We start from the raw sequence: 16,459 nt of genomic DNA on the forward strand, positions 1-16,459 counted from the left end.
ATTTCACCGGCAGCACCTTCCTTCTTACTGGCAACACCAACGCCCCTCATCACCCTAAGATAAGACACAACAGAAGCAGGGTCCTCCTATTCTCAGTTCTCTGGCCAGAAGAGGATGCTGTGTAGCCTGCTTCATCCTAAGCAGACTGTCTGTAAACTAAGTGCTGAGGCCCCAGGCAGAAATCAGCTCAAAAGCCATTCACAAGAATAATCCCGCCGCCTGTGCAGAGACTGCTGCTCTGTAACCTCAGACATCTGATGCAGTGAGACCAGGAAGCTAAAAATGCACCTGTGCCGCCAGAGTGCTGCTCCTGGGGCTGGGGAAGGACATGCGAGGCTGTAGGTCAGACACACAGCCACCAGAGTGCTGCCCTGTGCCCAGGCGAGCAGTCATGCCAGGGACACCCAGCTGCCCCTGCCCACATGCCCTTAATATGGGAAATGGGTCACTTGGACTCTTATGTGCAGCTCTGAACACTTGATACTTTTTCCCTCATCGAGTCCAAAGATACCAAAACATATGCTTGGGGGTGAAAAATGAGGGAGAGTGCTAGCTAAATGCTTTCCATTTGATTTGCGGGAAGTTTCAATATAAATATGGGGACTCAGTATGAACACAAATACAATTTTTCATGAAGCGTTTGGCAATTCAACCTTAAAACAATTGTAAATACAACGGCCAAATGTTTCTGGACAATGTCATTAGATTTTTTTTTTTTTTTTTTTTTTTTTTTTGCGGTACGCGGGCCTCTCACTGCTGTGGCCTCTCCTGTTGCGGAGCACAGGCTCCGGACGCGCAGGCTCAGCAGCCATGGCTCATGGGCCTAGCCGCTCCGTGGTATGTGGGATCTTCCCGGACCGGGGCACGAACCCGCGTCCCCTGCATCGGCAGGCAGACCCTCAACCACTGCGCCAGGGAAGCCCCGTCATTAGATTTTTAAAAACCAATTTCTTGCAGGATGACGAGGAATCAAAACTTTAAAAACAAACTAGGGCTTCCCTGGTGGCACAGTGGTTGAGAGTCTGCCTGCTGATGCAGGGGACATGGGTTCGTGCCCTGGTCCGGGATGATCCCACATGCCGCGGGGATGATCCCACATGCCGCGGAGCGGCTGGGCCCGTGAGCCATGGCCGCTGAGCCTGCGCGTCCGGAGCCTGTGCTCTGCAACAGGAGAGGCCACAACAGTGAGAGGCCCACGTAAAAAAAAAAAAAAAAAAAAAAACAAACTAGGCGGGACTTCCCTGGTGGTCCAGTGGCTAAGACTCTGTGTTCCCAATGCAGGGGGCCCGGGTCTGATCCCTGGTCAGGGAACTAGATCCCACACACCACAACTAAAGACCTCACATACCGAAACTAAAAGATCTCACGTACTGCAACAAAGATCCCACCTGCCGCAACTAAAACTCAGCGCAACCAAATAATAAATAAATATTTAAAAAAAATAAATAAAAACAAACTAGGCAAGGGCATGCGGAGACAGGCTTTGGGCAGCTGCAGAGAGGGCGACCTGGGGTGGGCACACAGGTGCTGAGGGCCGTCCTGCTCCCTCTTTCAAGAAGGTGGGAGTCCTGGGGGTTCACTTTAGCATTCTTGATAGCCACGAGCTACATATGTTCTTAAGTACTGTAAAACATTTCATAGCAAAAAGACCATGATTGTCTGAAATACACTGCGGGAACCGGACAGGCACGTGAGATGAGAGAGAGTGAACTCGGGTGAAGCTGCCTGTCTCTACTCACTGGTGGCACCAGAGCCACGCTGCTGGTGGCATCCACCCACCCTCAGCGCAGAGCTCCCACCCTCACCCCTGGCCTGGATTCTCTGATACAAAGGGCCCACACTCCTGTCCCACACCCGCCAAGAACCTTGACCAGAAGCAGCTGTGAACTAAACAAAGGTTCTCCACTTGGAGTTTCCCGGAGGAGGACACGGTCTAAAGACATTTTGTGGGGTTATCAGGATGGGGAAGCGCAGCCATAGCCTTAGCCTTAGCCTCTAGGTTCTGCCCGGCAGTCCACTCTGTTTTGATAAAAACTTGGTGTCCACCCATGTCCTTCACTAACGTAATTAACTTAAAATTATTTCTGTTATTTCAGGTTTTTAATCTATTGCTCCAATTAGACCTGGGGCACTTTCTTCTTCTTCTTTTTTTAAAAGAAAAAAAAAATTTATTTTATTTATTTATTTATTTATTTATTTATTTATGGCTGTGTTGGGTCTTCGTTGCTGTGCGCGGGCTTCTCATTGCGGTGGCTTCTCTTGTTCCAGAGCACAGGCTCTAGGCACCCGGGCTTCAGGAGCTGTGGCTCGCGGGCTGTGGAGCGCAGGCTCAGTATTTGTGGTACACGGGCTTAGTTGCTCCGCGGCACGTGGGATCTTCCCGGACCAGGGCTCAAACCTGGGTCCCCTGTACTGGCAGGCGGATTCTTAAACACTGCTCCACCAGGGAAGCCCTGGGGCACTTTTGTGATCCTTGACCGCCATGGAGGGCCGCTGTGCAGGAGTGGCCTGGGACCTACAATGCTCAAGTTCAAATCTGTGTCCTTTGGACACAGCCTCAGTTTCCTCATTTGTTACACGAGGCTGATGATACCCACTGCACATGACTGTGTGGTGGAGAACGTGCCCACATGTTTAAAAACGCTCTTAACAATACCTGACACTAGCGTGTGTTTCTTGTTTTTATTCAGGTAAAACTGGTATATAACCTATTAGTTTCAAGTGTACGACACAATTCAATCTTTGTATACACTAATAAAAGGTGATCACCACAATAAGTCTGGTTATCAAATGTCACCATACAACTGAACCCCTTCACCCATTTCATCCACCCCCAAAACATGTTTTTGTTTTTAATGCTAACCCCTCCCCTAGGGGACCTGAGTCCCTAGCCAAGCACTGCAAGGCCACCATCACGAGGCAGCACCCCGGGCAACCCTGTACTACGAGCTAGAGAGGGCAAGGCAGGCCCTGGGCTTCGAGCTGTCTCCTACGATGCCGTCAGTATCAACCACCTGCAACGAAGCCCAGAACTTAACATAAAAAGAGCCACGATCAGAGATGCACCCACATGAGATGGTTGTAGAAGGCTGGTCAACAGCACAGCTGTGAGGTTTCTGGGCAGAGCTGACCTCTATCTCCTCTGCCGTCCCAGCTTTATCTTGGCTAGGACGAGCTCACAGAACAGCAGCAAGATGGTGCTCTCTGCTCTCCTGGACAGAATCTTGTTTTCTAAAACAGAAATTTACACCCTGATAGTATTCACCAAGTGTGTATCTGAAACAGGAGTAAAACCTGACCTATGCGTGGGGAAGGGCCAGACAGGAGAAGATCTATTTCTGGAATCCCAGTGGGTTTCCAGGATCCTAGAGAAGGGGCATGGGAAGACCAGGAGAGCAAGTGATCCTTTACGTCCTAAACTAAAGCAGGGGGTCAAAACAGGAAGCGACGGTGCACCCAAGGGCATTGAGCAGCGTCTGGAGACATTTCTGACCATCTTAACTTGGGGGCAGGGGGCTACTGGCACCTAGGATGCTGCTCCCTGTCCTCCATGCAGAAGACAGCTTCCACAACAAACGGCTATGCTTCTGAGGAGAGACCTTGTTCTAAACCAAACAAACTCCTTTCTGTTTTTTTTTTCTTTGGCTGCGCCACAGGGCTTGCAGGATCTTAGTTCCCTGACCAGGGACTGAACCCATGCCCCTGGTAGTGAAAGCACAGAGTCCTAACCACTGGACTGCCAGGGAATTCCCTCTGTTGAGTCTTTAAAAAAAATTATTCATTCATTTCTTTTTGGCTGTGTTGGGTCTTCGTTGCTGTGTGCAGGCTTTCTCTAGTTGCGGCGAGCAGGGGCTACTACTCTTCGTTGCAGTCCTCAGGCTTCTCGTTGTGGTGGATTCTCTTGTTGCGGAGCATGGGCTCTAGGCACGTGGGCTTCAGTAGTTGTGGCACACGGGCTCAGTAGTTGTAGCTCGCGGGCTCTAGAGTGCAGGCTCAGTAGTTGTGGCGCTCAGGCTTAGTTGCTCCGCAGCGTGTGGGATCTTCCCGGACGAGGGCTCGAACCTGTGTCCCCTGCGTTGGCAGGTGGATTCTTAACCACTGCACCACCAGGGAAGTTCCCCTCTGCTGAGTCTCAATCTACTATACCAGCTCCTCCCTGGGTGTCAGCTCTTCTTCCCTCCATCCCTGGGGGCCCAGCTTCCAAGTTCTCAGAGATGCTGCTCCTCAAAGACACAAGCTTTTCAGTCAGAAGGTTTCATCCAACCCCCAGCACCAAGCTCCTCCCACCACGAAGGCCATAAACCAAGTCACCTCTTCCTACTCATCACCACCTTAAAAGCTGTGTAGACCATCCCTGATACCTGAGAACCCTGCTGAGGGCCGCCAGAGGACAGACACACTGGCAGGGTCCTCTGCCAACGTCTCCCTGGGCACAGGAGGGGCCAGGGAGTTTCCTCCCTATGTGCCATCTGAGAACCCACAGCCTGCTCTGGTCCCATAATGCCCGGGACGAGCGGCACTGGACACCCCCTTCTGCAGTTGTCTCATAGGACTGTTTGTGTTGCTTTAAGATATGTCTGCTGTTAAAGAGACACCCTGTGCTACGTCAGCGGAGATATGCTGGTTTCTGGTAGTAAGCAGCACAGATTAAACTGCTTTGTGAGGCAAAGATGTCAAGAAGTCACATCACCAGTCCTCCCTTTCCACCCGACCAAAGGACCAACACACACTCTGAAGACAAGCTTTCTTTTGGCAAGGTGCCAAGAGCCTTCCCCACCCCCCACCCCCCCAACTATGAAAGTATCATGGGGGCTTCTGCTTCGAAGGGTATCCAAAAGGAAATAACACAGCTATTCTTCACACACGAAGCCCTGTCCCCAGAGAAAGCTCAAGACATTCAGGGCTGTGCCTGGGCTTCCTGAGCTCCTTGGGGAGCAGCACAGGCACACCCTTCAAAACGCTGCAATGTCTTCAGGACTCTGAGACCCCCAGTAAAACCCCCTCCTGCTCCATTAGCCAAACAATCTCAAAGTCCAGAGAATTCTAAAAGGTAGACTCTGAAATCAGGATGGGCACTCTGATATCAGGTACCCTCAGGCCCAAGGGGAGGTTTCACAGAATGGGGACAGTAACTGAGCTAGAAGGGGTCTCACTCAGGAGAGTCTGCAGGGACGACCTGCAGAGCTGCAGGCATGACCAAGGCGGCACAGGAGGACCAGCAGCAAGCTCCAGGTCAGCGTTCATACAAGTCTGCATTCAAAGACACCAGTACGTAATATGAAACTAAGGAAGAGAATATTTATGCAAAAAGCATAAAATGATGTTTCTTTTTGTCGAGTGAGGCCCTCTACAGGCAGTATCTGAAGGGAAGCCACAGGATGGGGTCAAGGGTATGAACGCTTCTGCCCCTTTTCCTAATTAACCAGACTGTGATTCATAACATCTGCATTCTCCCTCATCAAACACCACCTTGGTTTTCTTAACAGGTAAAGACCATACCTCCTCCCTGCATCATTTTGTAGATTTTGCTCTCAATATGGAGCTGAGGGTGTTTGGTTTTGACACATTCAAGCTTGATGGCAACTTCTTCTCCTGCAGCAATGTCCGTACCTTGGCAAAGAAAAGAAAATCACAAACGTTAATCGTCTGGTGTCTACCACCTCACCCAATGTTACAACATGCTGGAGAAACAATGAGTGCTATCTGAATCTTCCAAGGAGGACCAGGTGATGGATGCACTCCACTTTCTACTACAAGATGGTGTCAGTGGTAAATAACCCCTGTGGGAAAATACCCCTATTTTCACTTTTTAAAACAGGAATATTTGACACGTATAGAAAAGTCTTATTTGGTATTACATCACCCACTTCCATACGGCTCTACTCTGATCACCAGGGGACCGAGAGGGTATGCAGTTCTCTCCATAGGACCCCCATCTGGTCTGAACCTTCTCATCCAGCCTGCTGCTCAGCCCTGTATTCACCCACCCAAAGCCAGACCGTGGGGAGTCCCAGGGCAACACATTCCATGTAGGCCCCATTTCTCCATGCTGCCTTGACAGGTCTCGGTGTGCGCGAGCCTCTCTCCAGAGGGGTGGCTGGGTTTCCACTGAACTCCCACATGGCCTCAGCCCATCCCAGTCCGTGTGGCCCAGGTACCAAGCCGCATACAGCAGGGCGCTTCTCAAGGGGACTCGGTTCCCACGACACGGCAGGAGCCATCACTCAGCTATCACAGGCCAGGCCAGGCCCAGGGAGGCCCAGCACACCTCTCCCCTCCCAGGGACCAGGACATACTGTGCGTCTCCTATGGACACTGGAACAGGACTGGGCTCTGTTTTCAAAGCCCTAATCACATCTATGCAACGTGTACTTGTCACTCACCTTTTGCTAGTTTTTTTTTTTTTTTTTGCGGTACGCGGGCCTCTCTCACTGTTGTGGCCTCTCCCGTTGCGGAGCACAGGCTCCGGACGCGCAGGCTCAGCGGCCATGGCTCACGGGCCCAGCCGCTCCGCGGCATATGGGATCCTCCCGGACCGGGGCATGAACCCGTGTCCCCTGCATCGGCAGGCGGACTCTCAACCGTTGCACCACCAGGAAAGCCCCGCCTTTTGCTAGTTTTGTGCTAAAACCAGCAATACATCTGCTCACACCTCCTGGTTACCAGATCGTGATTAAAGATTAGAGTTTTAACCTCAAGATGCCGTCCTCTTCTTTACTACAAGATGGACCTGCAAATGTGACAACCACTACCCCTCCAGGCTTCACACACGAATGCTCCTGAGTTCCAATCTGACCCAAAGCTATGCTACAAGCCCTCCCTCAAGGAGCATTCACTGGGGAGAATGGGAAAAGCAGTCTTTAGAAAGCACACACCTAGCTACCCCCTGCTCTCCTCACCAGCTCCTTCTAAGTATAAAGCACTTTAATCCTTCCCAGGACTATGGTTATCCGTGAAGGAATTAACACTGGCTCCAGCAGCCCAGACAGAACCCAGACCCATCCTGCTGGGCAGAGCAATGTTGCCAGTCCCTGGCGACTCAGTTTCCCTCACCATTTGAGTTCAGCAGGGAGACCAGCAGTCTGTTTCATGAGGGAGTTGTGGGATGAATGGGTTACTGGTTAGAGAGAATGTTAAGACTCCCGGATAAAAGGCAGAGTAAGGTCAGCAAGCATTAGAACAATGATGACCTGCAGGAGAGCTGTCTGCTGATATTCATGAACCCAGTAACTGGCCAAGAAGGACAGAGAAACTTTCTCCTCTAGTCTGCTCAGACAGCTGCTTGAGATGCGGCTGCTTCTAGCGGGCCTGGATCCAAACCCGGTCACCAATGCTGGGGTTCCATGGGAATAACCACTATCTGATAACTCCCAGTGACCATTCTAAATTTAAGAACTCCATTTACCATTCCACAAAGACTCCTGGGCATTCAGAAGAAAGACAGGTAATACATTTTGTTCTTCCTCCCTGAGGCTGGGATAATCTATCTAGCTACAAGAGAAATTACTTCATTGTAAAACGTACTGTGCAAACGAAAAATGAACTCTGAGTTCCTGTGAGGACCTGGCACTCTGAACTGAACTCACCAGCCCATGAGGAACGGATGACTCACCTTACTAGTTACATCAGCAACTCCCCCCACCCCAAAGCAGGAGCAGAGAAGCCTCTGATGGTAGCACTCTCGCTCCTCCAACTATGTCAGCCCTGTCACCTTTGCCAGGAGGCAGGTTCTCAGTGACAACACAGCCTGGGCCCACACAGGCTACCTACTGAACTAGCACCTTCAAGAAGGCTGAGGACACTTCTGGTTCCACTGTACTGTGGCTGGTAAAGCTAACACCTGAGTCACCCTGCAACACGGACAGTCTTGGGGACAAATGACCACAGGCAACTCTGGAACACAATATGAATTCCAGCTTCTCCCCCCCGGATCACACCAGCAGATGGAGCCAGCCTCCCCCAGGATCACACCAGCAACAGAGCCAACCTTCCCTAAGATCACACCAGCAACAGAGCCAACCTTCCCTAAGATCACACCAGCAAAGGAGCCCACTTCCCCCAGGATGACACCAGCAACAGAGCCAACTTCCCCTAAGATCACACCTGGAAACACAGACCACTTCTCCTAAGATCACACCAGCAACAGAGCCAAACTCCCCCAGGATCACACCTGGAAACAGAGCCCACCTCCCCCAGGATCACTCCTGGAAACAGAGCCCACCTCCCCCAGGATCACACCTGGAAACAGAGCCCACTTCCCCCAGGATCACACCAGCAACAGAGCCAGCCCCCCCCAGGATCACACCTGGAAAGAGAAACAGCCCTCTACAGCATCACAGTTGTGAAGGTTTTCCTGAGTCTGATGACTCAAAGAGGAGAGCCTGGGTTCTTTGCCAAACAGCCTTGAGGGCAGCACACACGCAGGCTGCCTCCTCTGAGAGGTCCTCAACACTGGGTGAAGCAGCAGCGCTTCAAGTTCTGGGTATTCCATGGGAACCAAACATAAGAGACCACTGAGCAAAACTGAGGTGGTCCACCACTGTAGCCCTGCAGTCCTGTCCCACCTCCCCTGGCTGACAGCAGCCCCTGTGTTCTACTGGCAGTGCTGCTCCAAGTCTTGTCCTCAAACTACCACCAGTCCACAAGGGGACAAATACAGGACAGCGAGGAAGCACCCAGGAGCTCTGATAGCAACATGACATTGCTGCAACATTTTAATCCTATTTTACAAAAGTGCTGATCTGCCACAGAATGGAAATTACAAAATCTGGTCCTTCACAACAGGTAACTTTTAGAAGTACTTCTAGATGGGGAACAAAAATCTGAAAGATACTATTGAGCTCTGGGTTCCAGATTCAGAGCAAGTCAAAACCAAGTGGCACATCATGTTTACTCAGTGTCTGTTTATAGTGAGGTCTTTTATCACCCAACAACCTCAGTTCTTTTGTGCAGCTCCAGTGCCAGACAGGAGCTCCCCCTCACTAGACGAAGATGTTAGTCTATGTTTAGACACAGATTAATGCTGGTCCTAGGAAAACAAAATTATGCCCCTCAAGTTGAGCAAAGGCAGATGATAAATGAACTTAACCCCAAGATTGACCCTGTCCTGGTACGAAAAGGTAACTCCCACTGATGACTGCCTTATCGACAAAGAAATAGGGAGAGGCCTCTGAACAGCAGGGCAAAGGGCACTCTCGCAGGGCAACCACTGAGAAGGCAGCTGATGCGGTATCTATAAACACTCAAGCCATCACCCTAAAGGACACAGGCACGTGACTATGAAAGCTGCGTACAGGCAACTGCTTTCCTCTCCTGGCCAGCCAGCCACCATTTTGGAACCCCTACTGTGTGCCAGACACCCTGCTAGGTGCCACTGAAGAGAAATGAAAGTCAGCGAGGGGAAAAACATGAAAATCAAAACAATGAAGAGGTTACTAAGCTTTAGCTCCCCAAAAGCATCTGTGTATGTGATGAAGCCAAACCACACAGTCCACTTGGGTAACAGCTGGACAGACGAGGCCATCCTCCGAAAAACTGACAGAGCAACAGGATCAAGTACAAATGCCAACAGCTGGCAGGAAGAAAACCTCCATTCTACCAATCATGAATGGGGGGCAGGGAGGAGGGTCCGAGGTACTGCCACCACCTATAGAAGACAGACGTGGGACAAGAACAGAACTCCATGAGAACAGGGGGCTCACGCTGTTTGGGAAGGACTGGAATCACCTGCAGGGCACACTGCCACATGCTCGTGTCAGCACAGCAGGCTGCTGGAAAGGGAGGCTAGCACCGGGCCTTCTTGGTCCATGAGGTACTCGGCAAGCTGAAGGACAGCTCTCTCTTCCCCCCGGCTCCAAACGTCTGAAAGCACTAGAAAGTCACAGGTGGGAATCCAAGACCGCAAACCCCACATTTACACCGAGGTGAAGGAGGAGGAGTTCAGGGCATTCTGACCTGTAGCAAAACGACAGCAGTAGGAACTAGAATACACAGAACCTCACGAGCTTTACGACGAGGACCGAATTCCTCAACTGACGACCAGCTGCCTAACAAATAGAAAAACACACATGGTAAAGAAGACCCCATCCATCCCATGGCCTTTGGATCGGTCATCTGTGACCCTTAACTTCAGTAGATAGTGAGCTTCCTCTGACCCACCTTTCCAGTCACATCTCCATCTAACAAGACCACTTCACATTTCCTCAGTGGGGGAGCCTGTAGCCTGAAGGGACCACCACATGGGCCAAGAGTCAACGCCGAATCGGTCGTACCCAACCCCACACAAGTAACTCTAAGTGTACTCCAGTGGGTGGGCCATGTGGGTACTCATAACTAGGGCGCGAGAGCCAGAGTCTATCCATTTTAGGATAAACATGAAGGAGGAAACTGAGGACAGACCCCTCTGGGACCGGTCAGCCCATGTCTGGCTGGATCAAGCACCACGGGTGTGCCCAGCACAAGGTGAGGCCCAAAGGACACAGTTGTGAATAAGCTTTCAGGGTCTCCCACAAAACTCTCAACTTCTTTGTGAACGACTTGGTGACAACGTTCCACGATTTGATTGTCTGAACGCAGCTTCGGAAAGCAGAAAACTGTCTGGGCAAGGTTTCAGACCACAGAACAAAAAGGTTCAAAATATCTACTTTTTCATATCTGTGTAAGGGTGGCTAATAGATTGGTTTTTCAGTGCAGCTCCTAGATCCTGAGTTAAAACTTTTGCCAAAATCTATTGTTCTATAAATAAGGCAAACAGCTTGCATTTACCCAGCACTTCGCCTCCCAAAACACTGCTGAGAAGGCAACTGCTGACTACTGGACATACATATTTAAATAGTAAAATGCAAGTATCTCTAAAGTGTGTTTTTACTCAGCAGGGCAGTAGAGCACATGCTGACGTGACAGGATTACACTGTAGGGTAAGGGTACCAAAAGCAGTTATAAACTACCCTAAGTGTGGGATCCTCTTACGCTGTTAGCCCAGGAGGTCGTGCGTCCTCTCCAGGTAACAAGAGGCAAGGATGGGGCGGTGAGCACACACACTTGGGACCATCTGAAAGGCATAACCAGAAGCATTACTGACATACAAATCTATTCCTGACCCTCCCTGACAAGTACAACAGCCAAACAGAAACACCAGAGCGGGCTGAGCAAGCAGAGCGTGTTCACCCCCAAACTTGCACAATGACAGTCCCTCTGCACATGCATCGCGGGCCAGGCTGGATGTCCCCAGATGCGGGGGGTAGGAGTAACTTACACACAATTTCTCTGAGAAACGCTTACATTTTTAAAACTTCCAACTTTAAGACTTAAGCCAACCTTTTATCACACACGTGCATGTGCGCATTCTTTCACTGTGAATCTGAAACAATCCAGAACATTCTAATCCCATTTTTTCCCAGTCTACCTGGAGAATTTTCATAGCAAAAGGACAAGCTCATGAGCAGACCTTTGCCACTTTATTTGCCTCTAATTCTCCCAACACCCTAGCGCTGACTTTGTCCCGAATCACCTGAATGTCATTCTCGTTTAAGCCGAGGTACTTAGTACAGAACTTGGATGCGCAACATGTTCTCAACAACCACTCTACTGGCCCCCAGGCGACCCTGCGCGCCACCCGCGGTCCACGGCCCAGACCCCGGGCCAGAGGGGCTGGTCAGCCGGGGCTACATCGTCGCGAGGAGCGCCGAAGAAGCCCTCGGCCAGCCCCGGTTTCTACTCGCGCCCGCAGGACGCGGGGGCCGCACTCGCCGACGGCCCTTTGTCTGCATGGAGGGACACCGGGAGCGGACACAAGGCGGGCGGGCCGAGCGGGTAGCGAGGGCCTAACCGAGGCTCCCGGCCGCTCCCCGAAGGCCGCGAGCGCACGTCAGTCAGGTGCCCTCGAGGGCGCGGGTCGGAAAGGCCGCAAGTTCCTGCCTGGGGAACTGGGAGGCGCGAATCGACGGGGACGCGGCTTACCGCCACGGGCCGGAGGGGATGCCCGGGGCTGGGGTTGAGGGCGCCGGGGGCGGGGTCGCCGGGGAGGGGGCCGGAGCGGAACCGGGGCCGGGGGACGCCAGTTTGGGGCTGCCCATCCGCGGGGAAGGGCGCCTCACCGAGATAGATGTCTCCGAAGGAGCCGCTGCCGATCTTCCGGCCCAACCGGTACCTGTTCCCCACTCTGAGCTCCATGGCGGTGGCGGCGGTGCGACCGGTTCACTCCTGCCCTCCCGGCCGCTTCCTGGGTCTGAGCTCGGGGAGGCGGCGCCGCTGCTGCCGCTACTGCGGGTCCGGTTGCCGGCTCCGCCCCCCTCACGGCCCCGCTTTCACCATCGTTTTCCGGCCGCCCCGGCGCCCCCAACGCCTCAATACGGGACGGATGGGACAGTCTGAGCGCCGCCGCCCCTGCTCCGGCCCCTGTTCACCCCGCTTGCCCTCTCCCCGCCGCGGATGGACTCGGATCTCCCGGGCCTAAACCCCCTTCAGCTGCCGGAAGGAGCCACCGCCATCGCGCTGTGACGTCACTTCCCCTAGCAACCCGGTGGGGCGGGGCCGCACTGACCAAGGGGCGGGGCCGCGATTTCGGCAACTGGTCGGCGGCGGGACCTCACAGCTCTAGAGGCGGGGCTAGGGCGGGGCCGGGGCCTCGGAAGACAAGCTGGGGAGGGGCGGGGCGGGAGGGGCGGGGCCGAGCAGGGCAGGGCAGGGCAGGGCGGGGCGGGACGGGGCGGAGCAGGTGGGGCTCGGCCCCCGCCCCCCGGCCCCCGCCCCGCAGCCCAGCGTTCTCTTTCATCCTCGCGACCCTCGGACGTCCAGGCCAGGCCAGACCTCATTCTTCTCCTTACCCCCTGTTCCCCGCAGCAGTCCCGGGCCGATAGCCCCCTGCCTGGCCCCCTTCCGCATGCAGGACCCACGTGCTCTCGCAGGGTCTTCGTTTGTTCCCGCAGGTGTCTGGGAAGCCAGCGTCTCCTCGCGACAGGCCTGGGACAAGCACACAGGCAGTGCCCTTTGCTGGAGGGAGAGAGGAGAGAGAGCTTGTCCCTCCAGGCCCCAGACCCGCACATTCGGGACTCTCCAGGAGGGGGCCGTCCTCCCTGCACCGGCGCCTGTGGGAAGTGACACAGGCCAGGCTACAGGGGACACAAGTGTGCACAGGTCTCTTGGGCTGGCCGGGGCCTGCACTGTGCGGTTCCCTTCCCACCCTATGAGGTAAGTCCCAGGCCTACAGCACTCTCAAGCCTAGGACTGAAGGAGGAGCCGTCCTAGGGCCTGGTGTCAGACTGAAGGGTGAGGGTGACACTACCACCTTTTAGAGGGTGAGGCCTGCATTGCCTGCCTCTCCAGTTCCATTGCCTGGAGACTGGATCAATGTTTTCATCTAGTCTGCCTTGGGTCTTCAGAGAGGTGCCTGAACCAAGAAGGGATGACTTTCGTGTCGATGCTTCTCTAGGCCTATCTCCCACCCCAGCCAAAAAGAAAGAACCATAAAACAGGCTGTTAATACATATTTTTGGACAGCTAACAAACATACTACTCTGAGCACAGGGGTTACATAGAGGTGTGGGTGAGATAGCTGCCAGGGCCGCCATTCAGGATCATCTTCCCTGGTTGCAGAGAAGGAAAGTGCCTGGTCTCTCCATTCACAAGTCTTCCCTCTCCACCACTCAGCCTCAGTAGTGCAGCCCCTGTTTGAAAATAGTTGGAGGTCAATTTGGGGGAGCGGGCATCAATTCCTGAGCATTACATAGCAGTGCGAAGACAGAAGGAGAGGCTGAAAGGCAAACCGTGATCAGCTGCTAATGAGTGGCGGGCAATTAGGAACACCCCATGTCCATGCACAGTGGTTAGCCTAGTTTCTCAGTCTTAGGGTGTTGGGAAGATTTTTGCCAAACTAGTAAAACTAGCCTTGCTGGCAGGATATACTAAGTGTCCAGTTTCCCCACGAGAGAAAGCCATGAGTGGAGACTGGAAACAGAAAGGGGCTTGGCACCAGCTCCCTGAAAATACTGGACTGGCGACTTCCTTAGCTGCCCTGGGCTGATCGCTGGTCAGCAGTCCCCTACTGGGGCCTCGATGTCCTTTCTCAGAAAGAAGCTGCAACTCTTGGGGCTACCCCCAGGTCCCAGGGTTCTGCCTGCTTCTTTTTTTTCTCAGAATTGGTCAGGATAATCACATAGTCGTCCCTTGTGTGTGCCTCAGTTTCCCATTTGTGAAGCACCCTTGCAGGGCTAGGGCTTGTACTATGACAGCTGCTTCCCCACTTCTGGCCACCGGAGTGGGAGCCTGGTACACTCTCCAGAACTGCAATCCTCACTGTGCTCATGTTCTGCTCCCTAGCCCTGCTCTTGTGTGACCTTGAGAAGGAGAAAGTCAGTGTCTTAGACCCGCCCTTGGAGCATGGTGTTAGGACCAGGAATAACACGGCCAGAAGGCTGGCATGTGGCATGAAGTCTCCCACATAGGTGAGTGTTCTTTTTGTTGGAAATGGCCTCATTAGTGTCCCAGCTCACATTGACTCCAAGCTGACACCCAGCCTGCGCCTGGCACATAGTAGGCACTCAGTAAACGCTGGCTTCATGGATGACTCACATGGATGAACTCCCAGCTCCTAGCCCAGGCCGTTTCCAAGCAGAACTGCCAGGCTCAGACCCCCGCCTTTGCAGCCAGGGTGGGTTTCACCGCCCCCTCCAAGGCTCATGATTCTGCCTCCAGCAGGGACACTGGCTTGTGCCAGCTCCCCCCTCAAAACTCACTCACACTTAGGATGCCCCAGGTGTGTTCCCAACTGGGCTGGGGGCCTATACACCCCTGCCCGGGGTCTTTTTATTTTAATCTGAAACCACAGAAGGTAAGTCTTACCCAAAAGCCTGTGGGGTGGGGGCTGGAGGGCTGAAGGCCTTTCACCGAATCCCGTCCCTGCAGGCCCCTCCCCATTGTCTGGACTCCCAGCCGGTCCCTGCTACCTCTTTCCATCCCCTGTGCATTGCTGTCAGGGTCCCACGTCTCTCCACAGACCATCCCCACTCCACCTGGCATCGCGGTTTTAATGCAGTTCCAAATACATGGTCCCCTTTGCTTCAACCCAAACCCCCTCTGACCTCCTGGGCAGGTGAGGAAGCTTTGGAGGGGAGGGGATGCCCAGCCTGTCCTCTGCCCTCATGTGAAAGCAGAGCGCAAAGGAAGCAAGCTGAGACCGTGTGTGTCCTGGTGTGCAGAAGATTCCTGGGCTTGTGCTGTGTGTGACTGTGTGCCTGTGTGAGTGGCTTTATCAAGACAGAGTTCACAAACCACACAATTCACCCATTTAAAGTGTACAGTTCAATGGTTTTTAGTATATAACAACCATTGTCACAGTCAATTTTACATTCTCATCACCCCAAAAAGAAGCCCGTACCCCACACTTATGCCCAAACGCCCCATGCATGAACGAAGCCCTTGTGCTTTCTGAGGTCAGGCCAGGGCTGGCATCAGGCTGCAGAGTTTTGCATTTTCCTGTCCCCTGAGAGCACACACCTCCCTTCTCCCATCCCGACCTCACCTCAACCCTCCAAGGGTTGTCAGACTCTTTGGGGGAGAGGGATAGATACACACTCCAATCTCCAGAAACAAGAGGCATGTGCATGTGCCCATGTCCTTGGAAGGACACCTGACCTGGGGCTGGGCAGGGGGTGGGAGCTGCTCTGGGTCCCCTGGCTGCAGTCTCTCATGGTGACCCCACACCTCCCAGCCACTTCCTCTGGCTGGCTACTCTGGCTTCCAGTAGTTTCTGCCCCTGAGCTCCCCTGACCTCCCTGCTGTGCCTCCTTCAGCTACTGGCTGGTCCTGGTCACTTGTTCTTTTTCTGCCCCAGGTCACAGGTCACCGGCAAGAGCCAATTAATGGGTCAGGGGCCAGGGTCATTTGCAAATTGTGTCTACCTGTGGCTTCCCCTTGACCAGAGCTTGGGGCAGCTCAGGGTCACCAAGGAGGGGCTTTGTGGCCCAGGCTCACACCCTGGAGGGAAGCTCGCCCCCCGTGACTACCATCCTCAGCTGACTCCCACGTGAGCACCCAGGGGGTGAGTCTCCTCCTTTCTGCTCCTGCTACATGTTGACAAACCATAGGAATGCTAACTTGTATTGTTCCCTTAGAGATCATCAGTACATCCTTGTGAGATGCAGGAACAGGCCCAGAGAGGCTATCCGATTCTAGATTTTCCAGGGCACCCGCAATTTCAAATACTCTATGATTTTAGCAAAAGCCAACAGGGACTTCCCTGGTGGCGCAGTGGTTAAGAAGCCACCTGTCAATGCAGGGGACACGGGTTCAATCCCTGATCCAGGAAGATCCCACATGCCACAGAGCAACTAAGCCCTTGCGCCACAACTACTGAGACTGCACTCTAGAGCCCACAAGCCACAACTACTGAGCCCGCGTGCCTAGAGCCTGTGCTCTGCAACACGAGAAGCCACCGCAATGAGAAGCCTGCGCACCGCAACAA

General features: G+C 53.4%; 1 protein-coding gene and 1 long non-coding RNA gene across 5 annotated transcripts in view; one reads left to right on the plus strand and one right to left on the minus strand.

Annotated features, from left to right (window-relative positions):
* The window catches only part of CSNK1D (casein kinase 1 delta), a 34,920-nt gene extending 22,432 nt beyond the window's left edge, over window positions 1–12,488 (minus strand). For 2 of the 4 annotated variants that reach the window (XR_014014033.1, XM_081219911.1), the window contains exons 1-2: window positions 12,096–12,488; window positions 5,500–5,610 (exon numbers count right to left, since the gene is read on the minus strand). Coding sequence is in view for 3 of the 4 variants with exons in the window: in XM_081219911.1 (XP_081076037.1) it covers window positions 5,500–5,610; window positions 12,096–12,171 (187 nt within the window). In the remaining variant the exon portion in view is untranslated. The remainder of the gene's footprint in view (window positions 1–5,499; window positions 5,611–12,095) is intronic. The other 2 variants (XM_081219913.1, XM_081219912.1) reach the window with 1 other exon arrangement.
* Window positions 12,489–13,009: 521 nt separating this feature from the next.
* LOC308607745 lies at window positions 13,010–15,940 on the plus strand. Its single transcript, XR_014014039.1, has 3 exons — window positions 13,010–13,188; window positions 14,317–14,441; window positions 15,830–15,940. It is a non-coding gene; the product is annotated as an uncharacterized lncRNA (long non-coding RNA).
* The last annotated feature ends 519 nt before the right edge of the window (window positions 15,941–16,459 follow it).

This window comes from Mesoplodon bidens (genome assembly GCF_964165515.1).
Source record: "Mesoplodon bidens genome assembly, chromosome: 19".
NCBI classification, from domain to species: Eukaryota; Metazoa; Chordata; class Mammalia; order Artiodactyla; family Ziphiidae; genus Mesoplodon; species Mesoplodon bidens.